This window comes from Oncorhynchus masou, chromosome 12, assembly GCF_036934945.1.
Source record: "Oncorhynchus masou masou isolate Uvic2021 chromosome 12, UVic_Omas_1.1, whole genome shotgun sequence".
Classification (NCBI taxonomy): Eukaryota; Metazoa; Chordata; class Actinopteri; order Salmoniformes; family Salmonidae; genus Oncorhynchus; species Oncorhynchus masou.
The window spans coordinates 86,061,400-86,084,210 of record NC_088223.1 but is presented as its reverse complement, the minus strand read 5'-3'; the positions used below and the strand labels follow the sequence as shown (position 1 = coordinate 86,084,210).

At 39.9% G+C, this 22,811-nt stretch overlaps 1 protein-coding gene across 7 annotated transcripts in view; it reads left to right on the top strand.

Annotated features, from left to right (window-relative positions):
- The window catches only part of LOC135550983 (glucocorticoid receptor), a 111,827-nt gene that overhangs the window by 67,753 nt on the left and 21,263 nt on the right, over positions 1-22,811 (top strand). For 6 of the 7 annotated variants that reach the window (XM_064982321.1, XM_064982320.1, XM_064982319.1 and 3 more), the window contains exons 3-6: positions 9,082-9,248; positions 12,773-12,799; positions 15,039-15,155; positions 16,234-16,512. In XM_064982321.1, the coding sequence (XP_064838393.1) occupies positions 9,082-9,248; positions 12,773-12,799; positions 15,039-15,155; positions 16,234-16,512 (590 nt within the window). The remainder of the gene's footprint in view (positions 1-9,081; positions 9,249-12,772; positions 12,800-15,038; positions 15,156-16,233; positions 16,513-22,811) is intronic. The other variant, XM_064982323.1, reaches the window with a different exon arrangement.

Sequence of the window (22,811 nt, the reverse complement as noted above, 5' to 3'; positions counted from 1 at the left end):
GTAAAATAACGAGAAAAAAAAAGAAAAAAAATCCCTCTAATACTAATATAAAAGTACAGTAGACCTTACAACTATACAACAAGCCATGCTTCATTTTTATCAATGTCATGCAAATCATTAGGCTACATGTGGTAAAAGCAAATTGCGACTAAAAATTCACCAGAGAATTGAGATGTTGAGCTGGCCATTCCCAACACCCAAAAATAAAATACAAATAGATCATACATTATAGGTTGTTTTTTCATTTGTAGCATTGTGTGGCGATTTCCTTCAATCCTTGATGAAGAGATGAGCCACAGCAAGGCTGCCGGCAAACGTGGGCGAGCTAGCATTTGCCACAGCACTTTTGATTTTGTTTAATAAAATAATTGACACAAATGTTGAAAAGAGGGACAAAGTACTGCATTTGCCACAGCACTTTTGATTTTGTTTAATAAAATAATTGACACAAATGTTGAAAAAACCGAGGGACAAAGTACTGAGATTACTGTTTTAAATCATTCTTGCCTTTCAGATGAAGTTTGTGAATTGAACATCAATTTACTTTCATGAGCTTAGCAGCTTTTTTCTTAACAACATATTTAAGTCTCAGATTTTCAAAATATGCCTTTTAGAACCATTAATGATTTCAAATCAAGCATTTGTGTAAGTATTGTCATCTCAGATTTTCAAAATATGCTTTTGAACCATAGCATTTTGTGTAAGAGTATTGCAAGCGTAGCATTTAGCACGCAACATTTTCACAAAAACCAGATAACCAAATAAATATAATCATTTACCTTTGAAGAGCTTCGGATGTTTTCAATGAGGAGACTCTCAGTTACATAGGAAATGTTCAGTTTTTCCTGAAAGAATCTTTGTGTAGGAGAAATCGCTCCGTTTTGTACATCACATTTGGCTACCGAAACGAACCGAAAATTCAGTCACCAAAACGTCAAACTTTTTCCGAATTAACTCCATAATATCGACCGAAACATGGCAAACGTTGTTTAGAGTCAATCCTCAAGGTGTTTTTTCACATATCTCTTCATTGATATGCCGTTCGTGGAAGCCTGCTTTCCCCTCAGAATCCCATGGAAAAATACCAGCAGCTGAAAATGAAGCACTAATTTTGACGGAGGACACCGGGCGGACACCTGGAAAATGTAGTCTCTTATGGTCAATCTTCCAATGATATGCCTACAAATATGTCACAATGCTGCAGACACCTTGGGGAAACAATAGATAGGGCAGGCTCATTCCTCTCGCATTCACAGCCATATAAGGAGACAATGGAAAACAGAGCCTCAAAAATCCTGCTCATTTCCTGGTTGCCGTTTCATCTTGGTTTTGCCTGTAGCTGCCTGTGTTGTCTTGCTTGTTTGTAGGTGACCAAATACTTATTTTCCACAATAATTTGCAAATAAATTCATTAAAAATCCTACAATGTGATTTTCTGGATTTTTTTTTCTAATTTTGTCTGTCATAGTTGAAGTGTACCTATGATGAAAATTACAGGCCTCTCTCATCTTTTTAAGTGGGAGAACTTGCACAATTGGTGGCTGACTAAATACTTTTTTGCCCCACTGTATATAAAAATTGAGCAATTAAATAAGGTTGAATGGTTTGTTAGTAACATCATCATCCCACACTGTCTGTCTTGCTCATGTTGTCTCTTTGATTTTAGTGATACTGTATCACTCTCTCTCCAGTTCTTGTGCTGCCTACAGAATGAGAGTTGTGTAGGCGGAAATAGATTAACCAAGGTCATTGAACTGAAACCTACTTCATTGCTTTTTTCACCTTATCGTGGTTTAGGCTGTTCATGCATTTAGCAGAATTGCAGTTTTAAGTGTGTGTGTGTGTGTGTGTGTGAGGGGATTTGTGTTCATTGCTCTGGTTCAGTGTGGGGGCATTCCTACTGAGGCTTGATACTGCATGGCTGAGTGCCACAAAGCTCTGATGCAGAGGGAGTAGAGCGAGCGAGTGAGTAGGCCGGGAGTAGCGGGGGGAAGGGCCAGGGCTGGATGCTGAAATGGGCGGGAGTCTGTCAGACCACCCAGTGGTCACTTTTCAAAGTCCATGTTTTTTTCCCCTTTCAAAATGCTAAGGTGTAAGCATCTTTTGCTGCTGTATTAGGGTCATTCCACAAAATGAGTGCCTTTTGCGTCAATTTGTTATTTTAAAGTAGAAATTGTGCACCAATATAGAATTTTAAAAGCCTGATATATTAATTGAAGTGTCCTTTTTAATATAGACCACATGGAGAATTCAATCATATTTTTTATTATGAGTAAAAGACTTGTTAATCTGCCATTTTGACATGTCCCTCTGTGCACCCTCTCTGACTTCTAATAAGATTTTATCCCACTCAATAACCAACACTTTATTCAAATCTTCACCCTAATTGTAAAGCCTTAGTTATTTTATTACTTTGACAGTCTTTTCTGAAGATTGTAATTTATTCAATGTGATTAGTGATTCATTTAAGTCTGTCCCTAATTTTAAGGTCAACCCTGTTACGTGAACTGAAATCTTGTTTTAAATATGGGGAAACTTCCTTCAAATAATTATTCAACATTCAATATTCAAATCATAGTGTAAAAGCAGGTGAGCTGGTTCTACTCTTTTTGGCCATTTGATGTTTTATGGTGGAAAATAGAGGGTCTAGCATAACACTGTTACAGACAGGCTAGAATATATATATTTTTGTTTAAGCTTGCATTATTGCCACACTCTGTTGTTCACAACAAGCTTCCATTCCCCCTGTCTCAAGGGGTTTTATGGCTGATTTTATGAAGAAATCGTCAACCCTGTGGTTGTTTGGGTACATCATTTGAAAGCTACTGTCCTTGTCTTTTTGGAAATCAAACTCAATTCTTACTGCTGGCAATGTCATAAGAACCCCCCCCCCCATGGTCATATTCATAGAGTATGCAATGTAGTTCAAGTCACCAGAAGTGCAAACATTTAGTATGCATGGAAAGGGTACAGTATACCCTGATGGTCAATATAAAGCATCCACATTACCTTGTATGCATCCTCCACATGAGGTGTTGGTTGAAGTTTGACGTTTCCTCACCTGTCTATGCCTTATTCAGGCCCTCAGTGTCTGGTCTGGAGCGTGAAGTCATGAGCTCTGCTGGTCGGCTACTGCGTAGCAACCTAGCGGTGCCAAAATCCCTGACCTGCCCTAGAAAGCCTATGTAAATTGCGATCACAATAACTGCCAAACAAAATAGACAGATGTTTTGAGCTCTAAAATGTGTTTATTATGATCAAGTTCGATCCCCACGGTAAATTATTTAAAGGTTTGCAACGAATCGAGATACTACTATAGTTGTCATCACAAAGGACCACATGCGGACACAAACCAATCACTGGCCAGCAGGCTACGAGGAGGCTTGCGCTCACATGCGATAGACATTAAGGATGAAAACGACTACATCGACCATGATCCTTAGCAAAAAAAAACGTTTGGGGTGCCATTCAACCCCATACAGTATTATGGCGCCCTTCAAATTCAAATACTTCACGCGGAATCTGTAGTGTTCCATAAGTGCTAGCGCTGACCTCATACACTATCTACTGTTTTTAATATCTGTGGTTTTGTAAAAGTAAAGAACTCCATGACTTGAAAGACCTTTGCTAAAGTTGTTTTAATTTTCACATGCAGTGCATTTGGAAAGTAATCAGACCCCTTGACTTTTTCTATATTTTGTAATGTCACAGCCTTATTCTAAAATGTATTAAATACTTTTTTTCACTCTTCAATCTACACACACTCTACCCCATAATGACAAAGCAAAAACTGTTTTTAGATTTGTTTGCACATTAGTAAAAAATAAAAAACAGATGCCTTGATTTACACAAGTATTCAGAGCCTTCGCTATGAGACTCGAAATTGAGCTCAGGTGCATCCTGTTTCCATTGATCATCTTTGAGCGGTTTCGACAACTTGATTGGTAAATTCAATTGATTGGACATGATTTTGAAAGGCACACACCTGTCTATATAGGGTCCCACAGTTGACAGTGCATGTCAGAGCAAAAACCAAGCCATGAGGTTGAAGGAATTGTCCGTAGAGCTCCAAGACAGGATTGTGTCGAGGCACAGATCTGGTGAAGGGTACCAAAACGTTTCCGCAGCATTGAAGGTCCCCAAGAACACAGTGGCCTCCATCATTCTTAAATGGAAGAAGTTTGGAACCACTAAGACCCTTCCAAGATCTGCAAAGAAGAATGGGTGAAACTCCAAATACAAGTGTGCCAATCTTGTAGAGTCCTACCCAAGAAGACTCGAGGCTGTAATCAATGCCAAATGTGATTCAACAAATAACTGAGTAAAGCACACATTTCAGCAAGTAAGTAAACGCTTGTTTCAAATAAACGCTTGATCTAAATGAATTGCTTACGGGGTTAACATGCAAGTTTAAGAGGTTTAATGTTTGATTACATTAAAGAATTCAGTCATGACTCAAAGATTATGGCAACCTGTTTTTACCGACAGTAAGAAACTGCTAGCCATTGGTTGCTAACAGCTGAGAACTACTAGTTAAAATGGCAAGCACAAATACAGTCAACAACTTCGGGAGTACAGACCCCCATCAGACGTCTGATTGCACTCTAGTGGCAAAGGTAAGAACTGCCAAATGCAGAGAAGAAGAATTATTCTGTAAAAGAAAATATATATATATTATATATTCATATTTTTTTTATAGAGGCATAGTAAGACAGAAAATGTGACAGTGTGTAAATGATAACACATTAGTGCAGGAAATTAAGAAATGTATTAATGCTGGAATTAAACAATTTACTATGCGAATGAGTAAAGCTGTGTATTAAGGAAATAGATACCTGGCTCAGATATAAGCCTGTCTTTAATAAGCACATGTTTTACGTGATTTAAGCAAATAAGCTCCTGGGCTATTAATTGAAGTTTTAGTTTTGTAAGTTTTTTTTTACCTTTACTTTTACGTTTACTCATACCATAGGTATTTATTAGTTTGCTAGTCGCAGGCAATTGGTGTCCGGGGGATAGTAGTGTAAACAGGGAATATTTTCATGGAATGAGCTGTCAAGCAGCTTTAGTAGTCAGCCTAAATCCAGCCTAAATCCTGTGAATGGTTTGGCTGCATGCCAAAGCCACCCCCCCACCCCCACCACCACTTATATAAACAAGTGTCGTCTTTCCAATGACCATTAGACTGGCCTTTGAATTTAGGTCATACTCTTTGGGCCTCCCTCAGCTGCGTGACTTGTATTGAATGTAAATGCCATGCCCTAGTCTATACAACACCATCCATAAACCTTGAAAAACGTTAGGCCAACTTCTCAACATCTCTTACATAAGTTACATAATCAAATGTATTTGTCACATGCACTGAATACAGCAGGTGTAGACCTTACCGTGAAATGCTTATTTACAAGCCCTTAACCGACAATGCAGTTCAAGAAATAAGAGTTAAGAAAATATTTACCAAATAAACTAAAGTAAAAAACGTTTTTTTCTTTAAGTAACAAGAAAATTGCAAACCGAGGCTATATACAGGGGTTGTATGGGGAGGTGAGGTGACAATGCTTGATAATGTAAATTGAGTCAATACGGGGGTACAGGTTAGTTGATGTAATTTGTCATGTGATTATGCGTAGATAATAAACAGCAAGAAGCAGCAGTGTAAAAAGAGCGAGGTCTATGTAAATAGTCCGGGTGGCCATTTGATTAATTGTTCAGCGGGCTTGTGGGTAGAAGCTATTAAGGACCATTTTGGTCCTTGACTAGGCGCTCCCTTTCCGCTTGCCTTGCGGTAGCAGAGAGAACAGTCAATGACTTGGGTGACACTACCTAGTATATAAATCCAGTCGTTGATGCAACCGGTCAGGATGTTAAGGATCTGGGGACCCATGCCAAATCTTTTCAGTCTCCCGAGGGACAAAGGTGTTGTCGTGCCCTCTTCACAACGGTCTTGGTGTGTTTGGACCATGCTGGTAATGTGGACACCAAGGACCTTAACTCTCAACCTGCTCCACTTCAGCCCCGTCAATGTTAATGGAGGCCTGTTCTGCCCTCCTTTTCCTATCGTCCACAATCAGCTCCTTTGTCTTGCTCACATTGAGGGAAAGGATGTTGTCCTGGTCTCTGACCTCCTCCCTATAGGCTGTCTCATCGTTGTCGGTGATCAGGACTGCCACTGTTGTCGTCAGCAAACTTAATGATGGTGTTGGAGCCATGCTTGGCCTGCCATGAAGTTGTGGTATGCAAATTAGAGTGGATCTAGAGCTTCTGGGAACCATGACCAGCCTTTCAAAGCACTTCATGGCTACAGACGTAAATGCTACCTGTTGGTAGTCATTTATGCATGTTACCTTGGTGTTCTTGGGCTCTGGGACTATGGTGGTCTGCTTGAAACATGTTGGTATTACAGACTCAGACAGGAACAGGTTGAAAATGTCAGTGCATGCTCGGAGTACACGTCCTGGTAGTCCGTCTGGCCCTGCGGCCTTGTGAATGTTGACCTGTTTAAAGGTCTTACTCACATCGGTTACGGAGAGCGTGATCACAGTCATCCCGAACAGCTCATGCTCTCATGGCGAGCATAGAAGTAATTTAGCTTGTCTGATAGGCTCGTGTTATTGGGCAGCTCGTGGCTGTGCTTCCCTTTTGTAGTCTATAATATAAGCCCTGTCAGTTGTGTTGGCAAAGCAAACGAGGGTGGAAAGCTTTACCTAATGCTGTTAAAATCTTCCTATGGATTGTATTAGAAATTGGTAAATGCTTTTTGTCTGACGAGGCGTTAAAAGGTTACTCCTAGTGTACTTCTGTCAGCATTGCTTTGACAAAGTAGTGTTAAGTTTCTGTAGTTTCATACCGTCGTTAATTTAATGTGAAAGGGAGTCGGAGATAATTACAATCGTGGAATTGCAACCAAGGCGGGTAATTATCCTGGCTCAGACATGGCAGTATATTACAGTATCCTTCAGTTGATGCTTGAGTGTGATATTAAAACCTCAGTTGTTACTCTCCTGGCGTAACCATAAATGCCATATATTTTCAAGGAAACTACCTGTGTTATGATTAACAACCTTGCATTAAGAATTGTTTGCTTTGCAATAACTCAGATGACTCTTTGGATGAAAGTCAGACAAAACACAGAAAATATTAAGCTGTTTTGATTGCTATTGTCAAATGTTCTTGCTGAACACCAATAATCCCTCATAAATTGCCTATACACGGGTTGCTTGACAACGTCATGAAAATGATGCATGTGTATCTCAGGGGTAAAAGCAGTCTTTTATGATTCTGAACGGTCAGATAGCTAGCAACAGTGACGAGAAGCTGCCATGTGGGCAATCGTAGGTGGCTAGTTTCAGCTTGTTCTTTCTTGTTCTTTATACCACGTCTTATTTTGAGGTGTTTTGACTTATGTCACGTCTATGCTAATATTGCTCAAATTAGCTAGCTTGCTAACCAACGACTGTAACCATGTACAGTGCAGTCAAATTATTCACACCTTAACTTTTTCCACATTTTGTTACAAAGTGGGATTAAAATTAATTTCATTGTCGTTTTTTGGTCAATGATCTACACAAAATAAATGTATAAGTAGAAGAAAAATGATAGCATTTGTAAAAACAATAATGAAAAATAAAACGCGTATCTCTTGATAACATAAGTATTCCATACCCGGAGTCAATACATAGTAGAATCACCTTTGGCAGCGATTACAGCTGTGAATCTTTCTGGGTAAGTCTCTAAGAGCTTTGTTCACCTGGATTGTACAATATTTGCACATTTTTCTTTATAAAATTATTCAAGCTCTGTTAAGTTTGTAAATCATTGCTAGACAGCCATTTTCAAGTCTTGCCATAGATTTTCAAGGCAATTAAGTCAACTGTAACTGGGCCACTCAGGAACATTCAATGTTGTCTTGGTAAGCAACTCTAGTGTATATTTGACCTTGTGTTTTAGGTTATTGTCCTGCTGAAAGGTGAATTTGTCTCCCAGTGTCTGTTGGAAAGCAGACTGAAACAGGTTTTACTGTAGGATTTTGCCAGTGCTTAGCTCTGTTCCGTTTCTTTTTATCTCACCAAAAATCCCTATTTGCCGATGACAAGCATACCCATAACATGATGCGGCCACCACCATGCTTGAAAATATGAAGATTGGTACTCAGTGATGTGTTGTGTTGGATTTGCCCCAAACGTAACGTGTTTGGACTTAAAAGTGTATTCAGGACATCGTCATTTTTTTGGCCACATTTTATGTAGTTTAACTTTAGTGCCTTATAGCAAACAGGATGCATGTTTTGGAATATTTGTATCATGTACAGGCTTCCATTTCTCTCTGTCATTTATGCTAGTATTGTGGAGTAACTACAATATTGATCCATCTTCAGTTTTCTCCTATTACAGCCATTAAACACTTGACTGTTTTAAATTGGCCTCATGGTGAAATCCCTGAGCGGTTTCCTTCCTATCCAGAAACTGAGTTAGGAAGGACGCCTGTATCTTTGTTGTGACTGGGTGTATTGATACACCATCCAAAGTTTAATTATATTCAGTCCATGCAACTTATTATGTGACTTGTTAAGCAAATTCTTACTCCTGAATTGATTTAGGCTTGCCATAACATAGGGGTTGAATACTTATTGACTCAAAACATTTTAGCTTTTAATTTTTATTGATTTGTAAAAATATCACTTTGACATTATGGGGTATTGTGTGTAGGCCAGTGATTTAAAACCATTTTAAATGAAGGCTGTAACAATAAAAAGTGGATAAAGTTAGTGTGCATACATTCTGAAGGCACTGTATTTGAGAGACAACTGGTGCATATTGTGCAAATGCATTTGATTTCAATAAACTGTTTTGTCACCAAATATTTAACTTTACATGTTGTCAATAATCCTTTGAATGTCAGCCAACCCTTTCTGTTTTGCCCAAAGTTGCACACGCATCGGTTTTGTTGCTTAACAACCCACCCTTCGATAGCTGTCTGGATCTGAGTGATATTCACCTATGTGAAACTAAAACAACTGTTTCTTTAAAAATACTTTTAATTTGAATGGATCTGATATGAAACTTTTGTTTTGTGTTTGTGCAGTCCAAAGGCGAGACCAGAGGCCAGCGGCTCTCAGTCGTCAGCCTCTGCCAAGCCCAGCGGTCCAACCCATAAGATCTGCCTGGTGTGTTCAGATGAGGCGTCTGGTTGCCACTATGGAGTCCTCACCTGCGGAAGCTGCAAGGTCTTTTTCAAGAGGGCCGTTGAAGGTTGGTGACGGAGTAAACATCCACACTCACAACTCCATTCATGCCCAGTTCTACCTCTCAATAGTAGACTATAGTTGAACATACAGTGGGGGAAAAAGTATTTAGTCAGCTACCAATTGTGCAACTTCTCCCACTTAAAAAGATGAGAGAGGCCTGTAATTTTCATCATAGGTACACTTCAACTATGACAGACAAAATGAGAGAAAAAAATCCAGAAAATCACATTGTAGGATTTTTAATGAATTTATTTGCAAATTATGGTGGAAAATAAGTATTTGGTCAATAACAAAAGTTTATCTCAATACTTTGTTATATACCCTTTGTTGGCAATGACAGAGGTCAAATGTTTTCTGTAAGTCTTCACAAGGTTTTCACACACTGTTACTGGTATTTTGGCCCATTCCTCCATGCAGATCTGGGCAACACGGACTTTCAACTCCTTCCAAAGATTTTCTATGGGGTTGAGATCTGGAGACTGACTAGGCCACTCCAGGACCTTGAAATGCTTCTTACGAAGCCACTCCTTCGTTGCTCGGGCGGTGTGTTTGGGATCATTGTCATGCTGAAAGACCCAGCCACGTTTCATCTTCAATGCCCTTGCTGATGGAAGGAGGTTTTCACTCAAAATCTCACGATACATGGCCCCATTCATTCTTTCCTTTACACGGATCAGTCGTCCTGGTCCCTTTGCAGAAAAACATCCCCAAAGCATGATGTTTCCACCCCCATGCTTCACAGTAGGTATGGTGTTCTTTTGATGCAACTCAGCATTCTTTGTCCTCCAAACACGACGAGTTGAGTTTTTACGAAAAAGTTAGATTTTGGTTTCATCTGACCATATGACATTCTCCCAATCTTCTTCTGGATCATCCAAATGCTCTCTAGCAAACTTCAGACGGGCCTGGACAAGTACTGGCTTAAGCAGGGGGACACAATCTTGCACTGCAAGATTTGAGTCCCTGACGGCGTAGTGTGTTACTGATGGTAGGCTTCACTAGGTCCCCCCGTGTGGTTCTGGGATTTTTGCTCACCGTTCTTGTGATAATTTTGACCCCACGGGGTGAGATCTTACGTGGAGCCCCAGATCGAGGGAGATTATCAGTGGTCTTGTATGTCTTCCATTTCCTAATAATTGCTCCCACAGTTGATTTCTTCAAACCAAGCTGCTTACATTTCCTAATAATTGCTCCCACAGTTGATTTCTTCAAACCAAGCTGCTTACCTATTGCAGATTCAGTCTTCCCAGCCTGGTGCAGGTCTACAATTTTGTTTCTGGTGTCCTTTGACAGCTCTTTGGTCTTGGCCATAGTGGAGTTTGAGTGTGACTGTTTGAGGTTGTGGACAGGTGTCTTTTATACTGATAACAAGTTCAAACAGGTGCCATTAATACAGGTAATGAGTGGAGGACAGAGGAGCCTCTGAGAGCCTGAAATCCTGCTTGTTTGTAGGTGACCAAATACTTATTTTCCACCATAATTTGCAAATAAATTCATTAAAAATCCTACAATGTGATTTTCTTATTTTTTTCCCCTCATTTTGTCTGTCATAGTTGAAGTGTACCTATGATGAAAATTACAGGCCTCTCTCATCTTTTTAAGTGGGAGAACTTGCACAATTGGTGGCTGACTAAATACTTTTTTGCCCCACTGTATGTACCGGTCAATCTTTTGTGGTAAAATGTACATCGACATTGCAGTAGTACACTTATATGTCCTCTTTGACACATGACATGTGGACTCACTAAGTGGTGTCTTTACCTATAGGCTAGCCTAGATATTCTAACAAAAGGGTACTGATTGGCTCTGTGTTAAAAAGCAGGCTCATTTTAATGTTTCATTTGAGCAGACTATTTTATTCAACTGATTTTCTTACAATTTCTAGCTAAGATTAGGAACATTGTAGGTTCACACAAATAGTATCAGAAAAGGTTTCTTTAGGCTTCTATTACCCCAGGCCAGAGTAGGCTAGTGACTCATGGTTTTCTATCAGGCTGTGGTGTCTATGCTGCTATTTTTATGTCCAACCCATTTTTTGCATCCTATACCTCTGAACAGCCTGTCCCAACGACTGTTGGTCATTAGAATTACATGAGATCTCCTCTCCTGTTTCATAAGGGAGAGATCCCGCTAAAAGATGCTGTTCCATTGTGTAGGCCTATATTGTGCTTCAAAGGGTTCATTTGTATTTTTAAAGAGCTTATCTTAGAACTAGTTTTTGATAAAATAGTAATCATTACGTTAGTTTACTCATTTGAGGCGAAGGGCTATTAGTGAAGGGTGGCTGATATGCTATTAGTGAAGGGTGGCTGATATGCTATTAGTGAAGGGTGGCTGATATGCTATTAGTGAAGGGTGGCTGATATGCTATTAGTGAAGGGTGGCTGATATGCTGATATATGCTATTAGTGAAGGGTGGCTGATATGCTATTAGTGAAGGGTGGCTGATATGCTATTAGTGAAGGGTGGCTGATATGCTATTAGTGAAGGGTGGCTGATATGCTATTAGTGAAGGGTGGCTGATATGCTATTAGTGAAGGGTGGCTGATATGCTATTAGTGAAGGGTGGCTGATATGCTATTAGTGAAGGGTGACTGATATGCTATTAGTGAAGGGTGGCTGATATGCTATTAGTGAAGGGTGGCTGATATGCTATTAGTGAAGGGTGGCTGATATGCTATTAGTGAAGGGTGGCTGATATGCTATTAGTGAAGGGTGGCTGATATGCTATTAGTGAAGGGTGACGGCTGGCACAAAGAGCTTGCTGATGACAGTGTGTTTTAATAAATGTGGAAAAGTGTCTAAACCTGTTTTCGCTTTGTCATTATGGTGTATTGTGTGTAGATTGATGAGAAAAAATATATGTTTTATCCATTTTAGAACAAGGCTGTAACATAACAACGTGGAAAAAGTAAAGGGGTCTGAATACTTTCCAAATGCACTGTATGTGTGTCTTTGGGATTTGTAGCCTTTTTCGGTTTGTTATTTGAACCATTGTCTCTTAACGTAGCCTAGATTTGTTTTATTCCAAGCTCACTACCACAGTCAATGTACCATTCACTGGGACTGCCTTTGAATTCCATTTGGTTTCTCTGAATGCTTGACAAGTGGGCTGCCATGCTACTGTTACTCCTATGAATACAATCGAGCAGCCATGAACGTTATGTTGAGGTGTATTTACGTAGTTGTAACAACTATTTCATTCTAATGAAAGTGCATACTTGAGTGTTTGTATTGAAAGAATGGAGATCTAGCTACTGGATCTGTTTGACAAATTCAAACCCTGCGTTTAACTACAAAAATAACAGATATTACTCTGAGTTAAATACAATATTTGAGTTCAGTTTATAAAGGATAATTGTTACATATTGAAAACGTTATTTCAACTTTACTGGTGTAAATGACCAAGTAAAATAATATTTAACTTTTTTGAGACTTGAATTGAGCTGTACTTTCAGCAAGAAGACGTCATATCTGTTATTTTGCTCTTTCTTCCTCCATTCTACGGTTGTTGTCGCTATGGTGAAGGATGGAGAGCACGACAAAACACAGATGGTAAATAAACCCACCTTTTTAATAACACTTCTGCTTTATCCATGTCCTTCAATCACTGTACTGGAAATCTGACCTCATATGCAAGATTGAACATACAGTCTCTTGTGTACCCTTCTCAATGCATGTGTTTGTGATTTGATGATTCATAATGTATTTGGGTCTTAAATTCTGTTTTTAATTCCTGCTTGGAATGTGGCTCTATCATCACTTCGCTAATAGAGTTAAAGGCCCAGTGCAGTCAACGTGATTTTGGAATAATTCTTTGAAGTTGTGAAAATGATAATGCCCTGTTAGTGTAAGAGCTGTTTGAAAAGACTGCCTGAAATTTCAACCTGTTTTGTTGGGATGGAGCTTTGGCCTGCCTGATGACAACACCAGGCGGTAAATTGGTTAATAGATTAATAAGAAAGAGTTCCAAACTTCTCGGACAATAACTAGTTTTCAGTTTTCCCCGCTCAGTTCACTCCCAAACAGTCCTAGCTAAATTCTTGCTTGAGAAATTGCTCTTGCTAAGAAGCAATTTTTGTTTCTTTGTTTTCAATCAAAATGATCAAAAATCACACTAAGGTACTTAATTGTTACCAAGAAATTATTTGATTTTGAGATATAAAAAAACGGCTACATTGGGCCTTTAAGAGATGTATTTATGCACAAAACCCAATAATGTCATACTGTAACTGTGCTGATTCTAATGATTTGTTTCCCCTGGGTTATTTTTAACTTGTTATAATCCGAAATATTATAACAGATGCCCATTTTTCAGAATAACTAACCGTGCAGTTTAAATTAACACTAGTGAACCTCTTTATTGACCTGTGATGATAGAACACTAGAACGGAAATGCACTAATTTTGTATTTTTGTGACAATACAATGTTTGTTGGTATGTCAATCATACCAACAAATATAAGAAAGGTTCAGCATAGCATGTTATTGTGTATAAAGATGCCACTGGGATTCTCGCAGCATAATAGGCTCAAGGTAAAGGCCTGTGAAGGGATGATACAAGTAGCATGTGTACTTGTCTGCCGTTCCCACCACGCTCGGTCAGATGTAGGGCGTCTTGTGTACCTTTCTAGCCTACTGTGTCTTTGTCTGACTCAAATGGCAACCTATTCCTCTCTTTATAGTGTCCTATACAGTAAGGTGCTATTTGGGACAAATGTTAGAGGCAGAGCTGGAGGAGCAAGCCCCGCAGCGGTCGGTTATGATACACAAATCACCATTACCTGTCAACATGTCACATGACACCCTAGTCATGTTTGGATGGCTAGTGACGTCACCCCCCAACCAAAGAGTCCCCGTTCCCTTCCCCCACTCCCACTGTATCCCTATAGCCTGACCATGTTTTCTCAGCAGGGCTGGAGGAAGCCTGCCAACCAGGGCTAGCCTAGCACCTACCACCAGCCAAGTCCTCCTCAGAAGCCTACTGTATGAAAATGGGATTAGAGAGCAGATGCTTCTGGGGATTCAGCTGGCACTGTTTAGTTTAGTTTATGGATGGTTGTTTGCTCTGCTTTTTGCAGTGGCTGCTGCTGCCATGACTACCCACTGCATTACAGTTAGCTGGGATTTGATGTTGCAGGTTCCAGGTGGATATTGTTCTGCAGTGCTTTGGCTGTGTTTCTCTGTGGTACTGTAAAACAGTAATATATTAACCTGTTTAACAAACTTTTACTTAAATGCCCTGACTGTAGATCAAACAAAAAAAGCTATCACATCAGTAGAAAGTGTGGCATTTGATCTCATTATTTATAGTTGGTATAAAACATGTTATCTGGAGATGTACTATGTTGTTTTTGTATGGGAACGATGATGTGAGTACAGTTGGGTAGGCCTACTTGTTGCTTATATTAAACTAGTTAGTCATGAGCATGGCCTCTGTCTACCATAGAAGGTGCGTTGATCTGGGTGAAATTTATTTTTTCAGTTAGCATTCTCCAGGCTCTGTCATACAAACAATATTTTTTTCCCACTCGTCTTCAAAACTAGGCCACACTATCAACAGCATTACACCCACAGCATAGGGACAATCTCTTTATCTCCGTTTTTAAAAAGCTTAGGCTACTATTTTACCTGTCCGTGGAGGGGTGTAAACCTCAAAAGTGAATGAGCTGTCACCTTAATTCACCTTTAGATCATGAACGGCAACCCGCAGTGCTTGGCTTAGACTCTCTTGCTAATAAAAATGAGATGCAGTGAAATGTGTCGTTTTAATTACCATGTTCCTCCATCCCCAGGACAACACAACTATCTGTGCGCTGGGAGGAACGACTGCATCATAGACAAGATCCGCAGGAAGAACTGCCCGGCGTGCCGCTTCCGCAAGTGTCTCCAAGCAGGGATGAATCTGGAAGGTAAGAGTGGCACCAACACACATTCATATTGTTCTCATATCAGTGGACTGGTCGTATACACTATTTCAGTCTTTTGGCAGACATAGTCATCTGGCAAAGGTAGACAGCATGTTGTCTCTGAAAGGTAGGGCTTTATGTTTTTGTCCTCTATAGCGATTGTGATTAGGAGTAGGATTAACTCTTGGATTCACTTAAGCCAGTAGTGGGCCTTAATTCCAGCAGTTATTGTTGACATAAACTAACCCAGTGGTTCCTCTTTGGCCCAGTGTTTAACAAGGGTCAGAGCCAGTGATCAACAACAGTCATTCAGTCAGAGCCAGTTGTTCCCATGTCCCTGAGCCATAGAAAGATGGATACAAGGTTCACATCAGCTGTGTTTGGTTGTGGACATTTGTGTTAAGGGAAATATGGCCTAAATGGTCGAGTGAGAACGAAAATATGCCATTAAGAAAGAGGCAGCACTCTGCGGAAATGGACATGACGATAATCCACTTCATGCTATTTATATACATGTTCATTCTCACAGTGCTGCAGGGTATTAAATTGTTGATTTATTTGTGAGTCAGAGAGGGGGAAAAAACCTTGATGGATACGGGTGCATAAGCAGACAACCAAAACCTTGGGTTGTACCAGAACGGCTCTTAGTTGCCATAGAAACGTGTATGGAGGAAATAAAAAAAGGATAGGAAAGACTGAGATGGTTTTTTGATGGTGACCCTCTCATCCGTTGCCAAGCGCCACATATTATAACAAAATTGATAGAACAGGTTTTCACCTAAGTCCAAAATACATTTTGTATTCTTCTCGTGTTACGTTGCTCTTTTTAACTCTTTCCATTATTAAAACCTTTTCAGGCGTAACACAATGTGGATGACCGACCTTTATGTTAGGAGTAAACTGTAGCCAAGGTAACCGGATAAGGCATCCTATAGGCTGCAAGTTTTTGTTATGAAAAGACAAGGCAAGGTGTCTGTGTTGTCTATGCACTATCACCACCTGGGATGAGTGAGATACGATAGCTAACAGGGAGGAGAATTACTGATCAGCTCTCTTTTATTCTCTGTCTCCCTCTTTGCAGCGAGGAAAAACAAGAAGCTGATCCGATTAAAAGGTCAGCAGACGACGATGGAGCCGAACCCTCCCCCACCTGACGAGAGGGCCTGCGCCTTGATCCCCAAGTCTATGCCCCAGCTGGTACCCACCATGCTATCCCTGCTCAAAGCCATTGAGCCGGAGGCCATTTACTCTGGCTACGACAGCACCATTCCCGACACCTCCACCCGCCTCATGACCACCCTCAACAGGCTGGGCGGACAGCAGGTTGTCTCAGCCGTCAAATGGGCCAAGTCCCTACCAGGTGAGAACACCTGGTACACCTCCATTAACACGGGGACATTTTAGCACAAATATGACTATCAGTCATTATGGGCTAGGCTTGGTCCATTCCATTTCAACTCGAGTTAATTCAGGAAATGAGCTAGGCCTAAATGTAAATCCAGTGGCTTGCAAATGAATGATGATATTTTTGTATTCATCTCATGAATTTCCATTTTATTGATTGTGGAATGGAATTGAGTTGACCCCCAGCCTCTAATCATGAGAACGAAGGAGCATGGTTTGATAATCGCCCCAAATATTTACTTTGTGCCTTGGTCTCTTCCAGCGGCCAACTGGCCATGAATGAAATAACTTGTGGAGAAATCTTACATAACCACTGCATTGTTAATCAAATATGATCTGAAAGGACCTTCAACACTTTTGAAGTCTCAACAATGAGAGATGATTGAACTGCAATTAAAGGTCACTTTTAACATTGACTTAACCCATAACAGTCTAAGCCCTGACTAAGCTGGGAGGGGTTCTACTAAGCTATATGGAATTGTTTAAAAAAAGGTCATACCAAGGATCATTTTTCAATTTGATTTAGAATTTTAAGACCACTTGAAGTACAGATTCACTACATGGAACAACGGATAGTCCCCAAAACAATCTAAAGGAACTTCGTTCTAAAGTGCCTGTTCTATATCTGAGAGATATAAGAAAGATCAATAAACTTTTTTTTTTTTAACATGTATTTAACCCCTTATTTTTGATACTAAACAGTCTCCATATATATATATATATATATATATATATATATATATATATACTGAACTAAAATATCAACGCAACATGTAAAGTGTTGGTCCAATGTTTCATTAGCTGCAATAAAATGTCCCATAAATGTTCAATACACACAAAAAATACACACAAAAAGCTTATTTCTCTCAAATTATTTACACACATTTTGGCATCTCTGTTAGTGAGCATTTCTCCTTTGCCAAGATAATCCATCCACCTAACAGGTGTGGCATATCAAGAAGCTGATTAAACAGCATGATCATAGCAATGTGCTGGGGACAATAAGTTTTGTCACACAGCACAATGCCACCGATGTCAAGTTTTGAGGGAGTGTGCAATTGGCATGTCCACTAGAGCTGCTTATTTGAGCTATTCTTGCCGTAATATGGACTTGGTCTTTTACCAAATAGCCCTATCTTTTGTATACCACCCCTACCCTGTCACAACACTACTGATTGGCTCAAACGCATTAAGAAGGAAACTTTTAACAAGGCACACCTGTTAATTGAAATGCATTCCAGGTGACTACCTCAAGCAAAGCTGTCATCAAGGCAATAGGTGGCTACTTTGAATTATCTCAAATATATTTAACTTTTTTAGGTTACTACATGATTCCATATGTGTTATTTCATAGTTTTGATGTCTTTACTATTATTCTTCAATAGTAAAACTTAAGAAAAACCCTTGAATGAGTTGGTGTCAACTTTAGACTGGTACTCTGTGTATATGTGTGTGTGTATATATATATATTATAAAACTGCCAGATTTCCTTCTTTATAATGCTAATTCCATTTCTGCAGGGTCGTGGTTAACTTAAAAAAAAAAAAAATGTATCGAGCTTTCTAATTGTTTTTAATAATAATGGAATATAGGGTTGGGCGTTTCATACTGGGATATACGGTATAGCCAGAAGTGCACTGTTTCAAAACAATTTAGGCAAAAGGAATCTTGATCCAGGAGGAGATTTAATGCCTCTGCTCTGACCGCTTACATTGCCTCCAGAAAATATTCACACTTTGTTGTTACAGCCTGAATAATTTTTATTTATAAAATAATCACTGACCTACACAAAATACCCCATAATGTCAAAGTGGAATTATGTTTCTCTGAATTTTTATAAATTCATTAAAAGTGAAAAACTTAAATGTTCAACCCCTTTGTTATGGCAAGCCTAAATAAGTGAAGTATAAAAAATGTGCTTAAGTTGCATGGACTTTGTGTGCAATAATAGTGTTTAACATTAGTATGGCTACCTCATTTCTGTCCATATTTAACTGCCAGGGAGGTTTTTTAATGCCTTCAAAAGAAGGGCACCTATTGGTAGATGGATAATTTGTTATTTTTAAAGCAGACATTGAATGTCCATTTGAGCATGGTGAAGATATTAATTACACTTTGGATGGTGAATTAATGCACCTAGTCACTACAAAGATGCAGGTGCCTTTCCTAACTCAGTTGCCAGAGAGGACAGAAACCGCAGAGGGATTTCACCATGAGGCAAATGGTGACTTTAAAACAGTTACATAGTTTAATGGCTGTGATAGAAAAGCTGAAGATGGCTCAACATTGTTATAAGTCCACAATACTAACCTAATTGAGTGACAAGATGGAAGCCTGGACGTAATTCAAATATTCCAAAACATGCATCCTGTTTGCAACAACTTTTCCAAGATGGCGTAGCAGTGGGATGCTTTTTATTGTCTTGTCCCGTCCCTTGTATATATTTTCTATATGTTTAATCTCATTTTTCCATCTACGGACTGGACATACTCTTCTGCAACATGCCTCACTCAATGTGGTGTGGATCTGCTATTTCTTTATACTTTAGAACTGTAACCCCTTTCAGAAGATAGCCAGCTATCTAGCTAGTAGTCAGTTAGCCACTGCTAGCGGTCATCACCTTTAACTCAGACATCTGCCAGCTTCAGCCCGGTCAACTCCTGCCAGCCTAGACAGCGCGATATCAACCCAGAGCATATCGGACTGCTTTTTATTTTATTTTTAGGAATCCATATCTCCGGATTCCTACCGCAATCTTTGAACCTTTACTCCGGATCATTGCAGATTATTGAAACCCAGCCTAAAACCCCAAACACCAAGCAATGCAGGTGTACCTCATTTAGCCTGGAGTTAGCCTTGAGCTAGGCCCATCTCCCGGCTAGCTGAAGAAATCCATCAGATAATCCCTGGACTTCAATACCTCTTTTGACAATTGGCCTGGACCCTTTGCTGCTGATACGGAGCCCCACCGGTCCATCACGACTGGTCTGCCGACGTAACCGTCCGAGGGGGTTTCAACAGGCTCTTGCGTTGTGACGTCCCCCTGAGGCCCATCTGCTAGCACTGACCTGCTAGCTGTGTGAATCTCCGTGCCTCTAGCTCGCCTAGCTACTCACTGGACCCTATGATTACTTGGCTACACATGCCTCTCCCTAATGTCAATATGCTTTGTCTATTGCTGTTTTGGTTAGTACATTTAGTCTTATTTCACTGTAGAGCCTCCAGCCCTGCTCAATATGCCTTAGCTAGTCCTGTTCTACCCCCCACATGTGGTGACCGCACCTGGCTTAAATGGTGCTTCTAGAGTCAAAGCCTCTCTTATCGTCACTTAATGCCTGGGCTTACCTCCACTACTCACATCCTACAATACTTTTGTCTGTACATTATGCCTTGAATCTATCCTTCCATGCCCAGAAACCTGCTCCTTTTACTCTGTTCTCAACACACTAGACGACCAGTTCTTTTAGCCTTTAGCCATATTCTTATCCTACTCCCCTTCTGTTCCTCTGGTGATATAGAGGTTAACCCAGGCCCTGCAGCCCCCATCATCACTCCCATTCTCCAGGCGCTCTCATTTGTTGACTTCTGTATCCGTAAAAGCATTGGTTTCATGCATGTTAACATTAGAAGCCTCCTCCCGAACTTTGGTTTATTCACTGCTTTAGCACACTGCCAACCCTGATGTCCTAACCGTGTCTGAATCCTGGTTTAGGAAGGCCACCAAAAATCCTGACATTTCCATCCTTAACTATAACATTTTCCGACAAGATAGAACTGCCAAAGGGGGCGCAGTTGCAATCTACTGCAGAGATAGCTTGCAGAGTTCTGTCATACTATCCACGTCTGTACCCAAACAATTCAAGCTTCTACTTTTAAAAATCCACCTTTCCAGAAACAAGTCTCACACTCTTGTCGGTTGTTATAGACCGCCTTCAGCCCCCAGCTGTGCCCTGGACACTATGTGAATTGATCGTCGTCGTCCCCCATCTATCTTCAGAGTTTATACTGTTAGGTGACCTAAACTGGGACATGCTTAACTTCTTAAGGTATAGGGGGCAGCATTTTCACTTTTGGATAAATAGTGTGCCCAATTTCAACTTCCTGCTACTCATGCCAGGAATATAAGATATGCATATTATTAGTAGATTTGGATAGAAAACACTGACGTTTCTAAAACTGTTCGAATCATGTCTGTGAGTATAACAGAACTTATGTAGCAGGCAAAACTCCGAGGACTAACTGTTTATTTTTTTTGTCTCTGTCTGTTTACTGAGTTCTCATTGGCAAATGATATTTCTTAGGAACCTGTTTTCAATTCCTACCACTTTCACTGGATGTCACCAGTCTTTGGAATTTGGTTGAGTTTATTCATTTGTGCAATGAAGAAGTAGGCCATCTAGGAACTGGGTAACACTGTTGAGAGTGCGCAAGACGTGAAAAGTAGCATGGTTTGTTGTCTTCCTGTATTGAACACTGATAGACCAGTCTACAATTTGATCGATTATTAATGTTTAAAAATACCTAAAGATGTATTACAAAAATAGTTTGAACTATTTTGGCAAAGTTTATAGGCACCTTTTGAAATATTTTGTAGTCACGTTGCGCATTTTGGAAGTTTTTCTGGATCAAACGTGCTTTATAAATTGACGTTTGGATATATATGAACGGAATTAATCTAACAAAAGGACCAATTGTGATGTTTATGGGACATATTGGAGTGCCAATAAAAGAAGCTTGTCAAAGGTAATGCATGTTTCATATTTTATTTCTGCGTTTTGTGTAGTGCCTGCAGGGTTGAAATATGCTACCCTCTTTGTTGACTGTTGTGCTATCATCAGATAATAGATTCTTATGCTTTTGCCGAAAAGCCTTTTTTAAATCTGACATGTTGACTGGATTCACAACGAGTGTAGCTTTAATTGAGTATCTTACATGTTTGATTTAATGAAAGTTTGAATTTTATATATATATTTTTGAATTTGCCGCGCCGCATTTTCCCTGTTTTTTGCCCAAGTGGGACCCAACCGTCCCCTATACCATAAGAAGTTTTAACTGACTTGCCTAGTTAAATAAAGGTAAAATAAACATTTCGAAATACGCCGGTATATGGTATACACAGTATGTTGCTCAAGCCTAATGGAATTTCGATATCGAGGAAGCGCACAGTGGTTATGCACATTCAAGGGATCCTTCGCTCAGCCAAGCTGGTAACTCCAAAGGGGAAATAATATTTCTCATCTTGAGATTGTTCAAACAGACAACATCCAAGTGGGTAACAGTTGTTGAAATTACATCATAGTAACTATGCAGAAACCGGTTGAAATTCTGCCCCCTGGTATATTTGTGCTCCACAGCATGGCAATGTTCTGATCAAATTAACATGTACTGTATAATTGGATCAGAATTGTTATTTGAAAGACCACTAATAACAACACTGCAGTACAGTGTATTAAAATGACATATCTTAGTCTTACCTTGGTCTTATTATATCAATGTTTTTATCAAATTAACATATTCAGTTAATTTAGGTATTATGGCCAGTTAAGAGGTAAACCGCCCCATTCATGAAAATGGTTTGCTCTTAAAGTCACGTGGTCGTGGCTTGCTATATTAAGCAGGCAGATAGGCATGGAGATATTAAATTATGTTCCATTGAACGTTAGGACACTCAATTTGCCCATTCTAAGTGACTGAGCGTGGTATGATTGTCGGTGCCAGGCGTGCCTGTTCCATCTCAAAAATGGCCAGCCTCCTGGGCTTTTCACGCACAACAGTGTCTAAGGTTTTACCAAGAATAATGTGACAAAGAAAAAACATCCAGTTAGCGGAAGACCTGTGGGCGGAAACAACTCGTTGATGAGAGGCCGAAGGAGAATGGCAAGAATTGTGTAAGCTAACAGGCAGTCCACAAACAGGCAAATAATGGCTCAGTACAACTGAGGTGTGCAGAACGGCATCTCAGAACACATAACTCGTTGGTCGTTGTCACGGCTATTTCAGCAGACGACCACACTGAGTTCCATTTCTATCAGCTAAAAACAAGAAGAAGCACCTCCAATAGACAATTGAGGAGTAGAATAACACTGTCTGGTCTGACGAATCCTGGATCCTGTTGTCATGCTGTTGGCAGTCAGGAGTTTGTGTAAGCAGCATAAGTCCATGGCCCCATCCTGCCTGTTTTCCTGGCACACGTTAGGTCCCTTTATACCAATTGAGCCACGTTTCCATGCCCAACTAATTCAGGCTGTTCTGGAG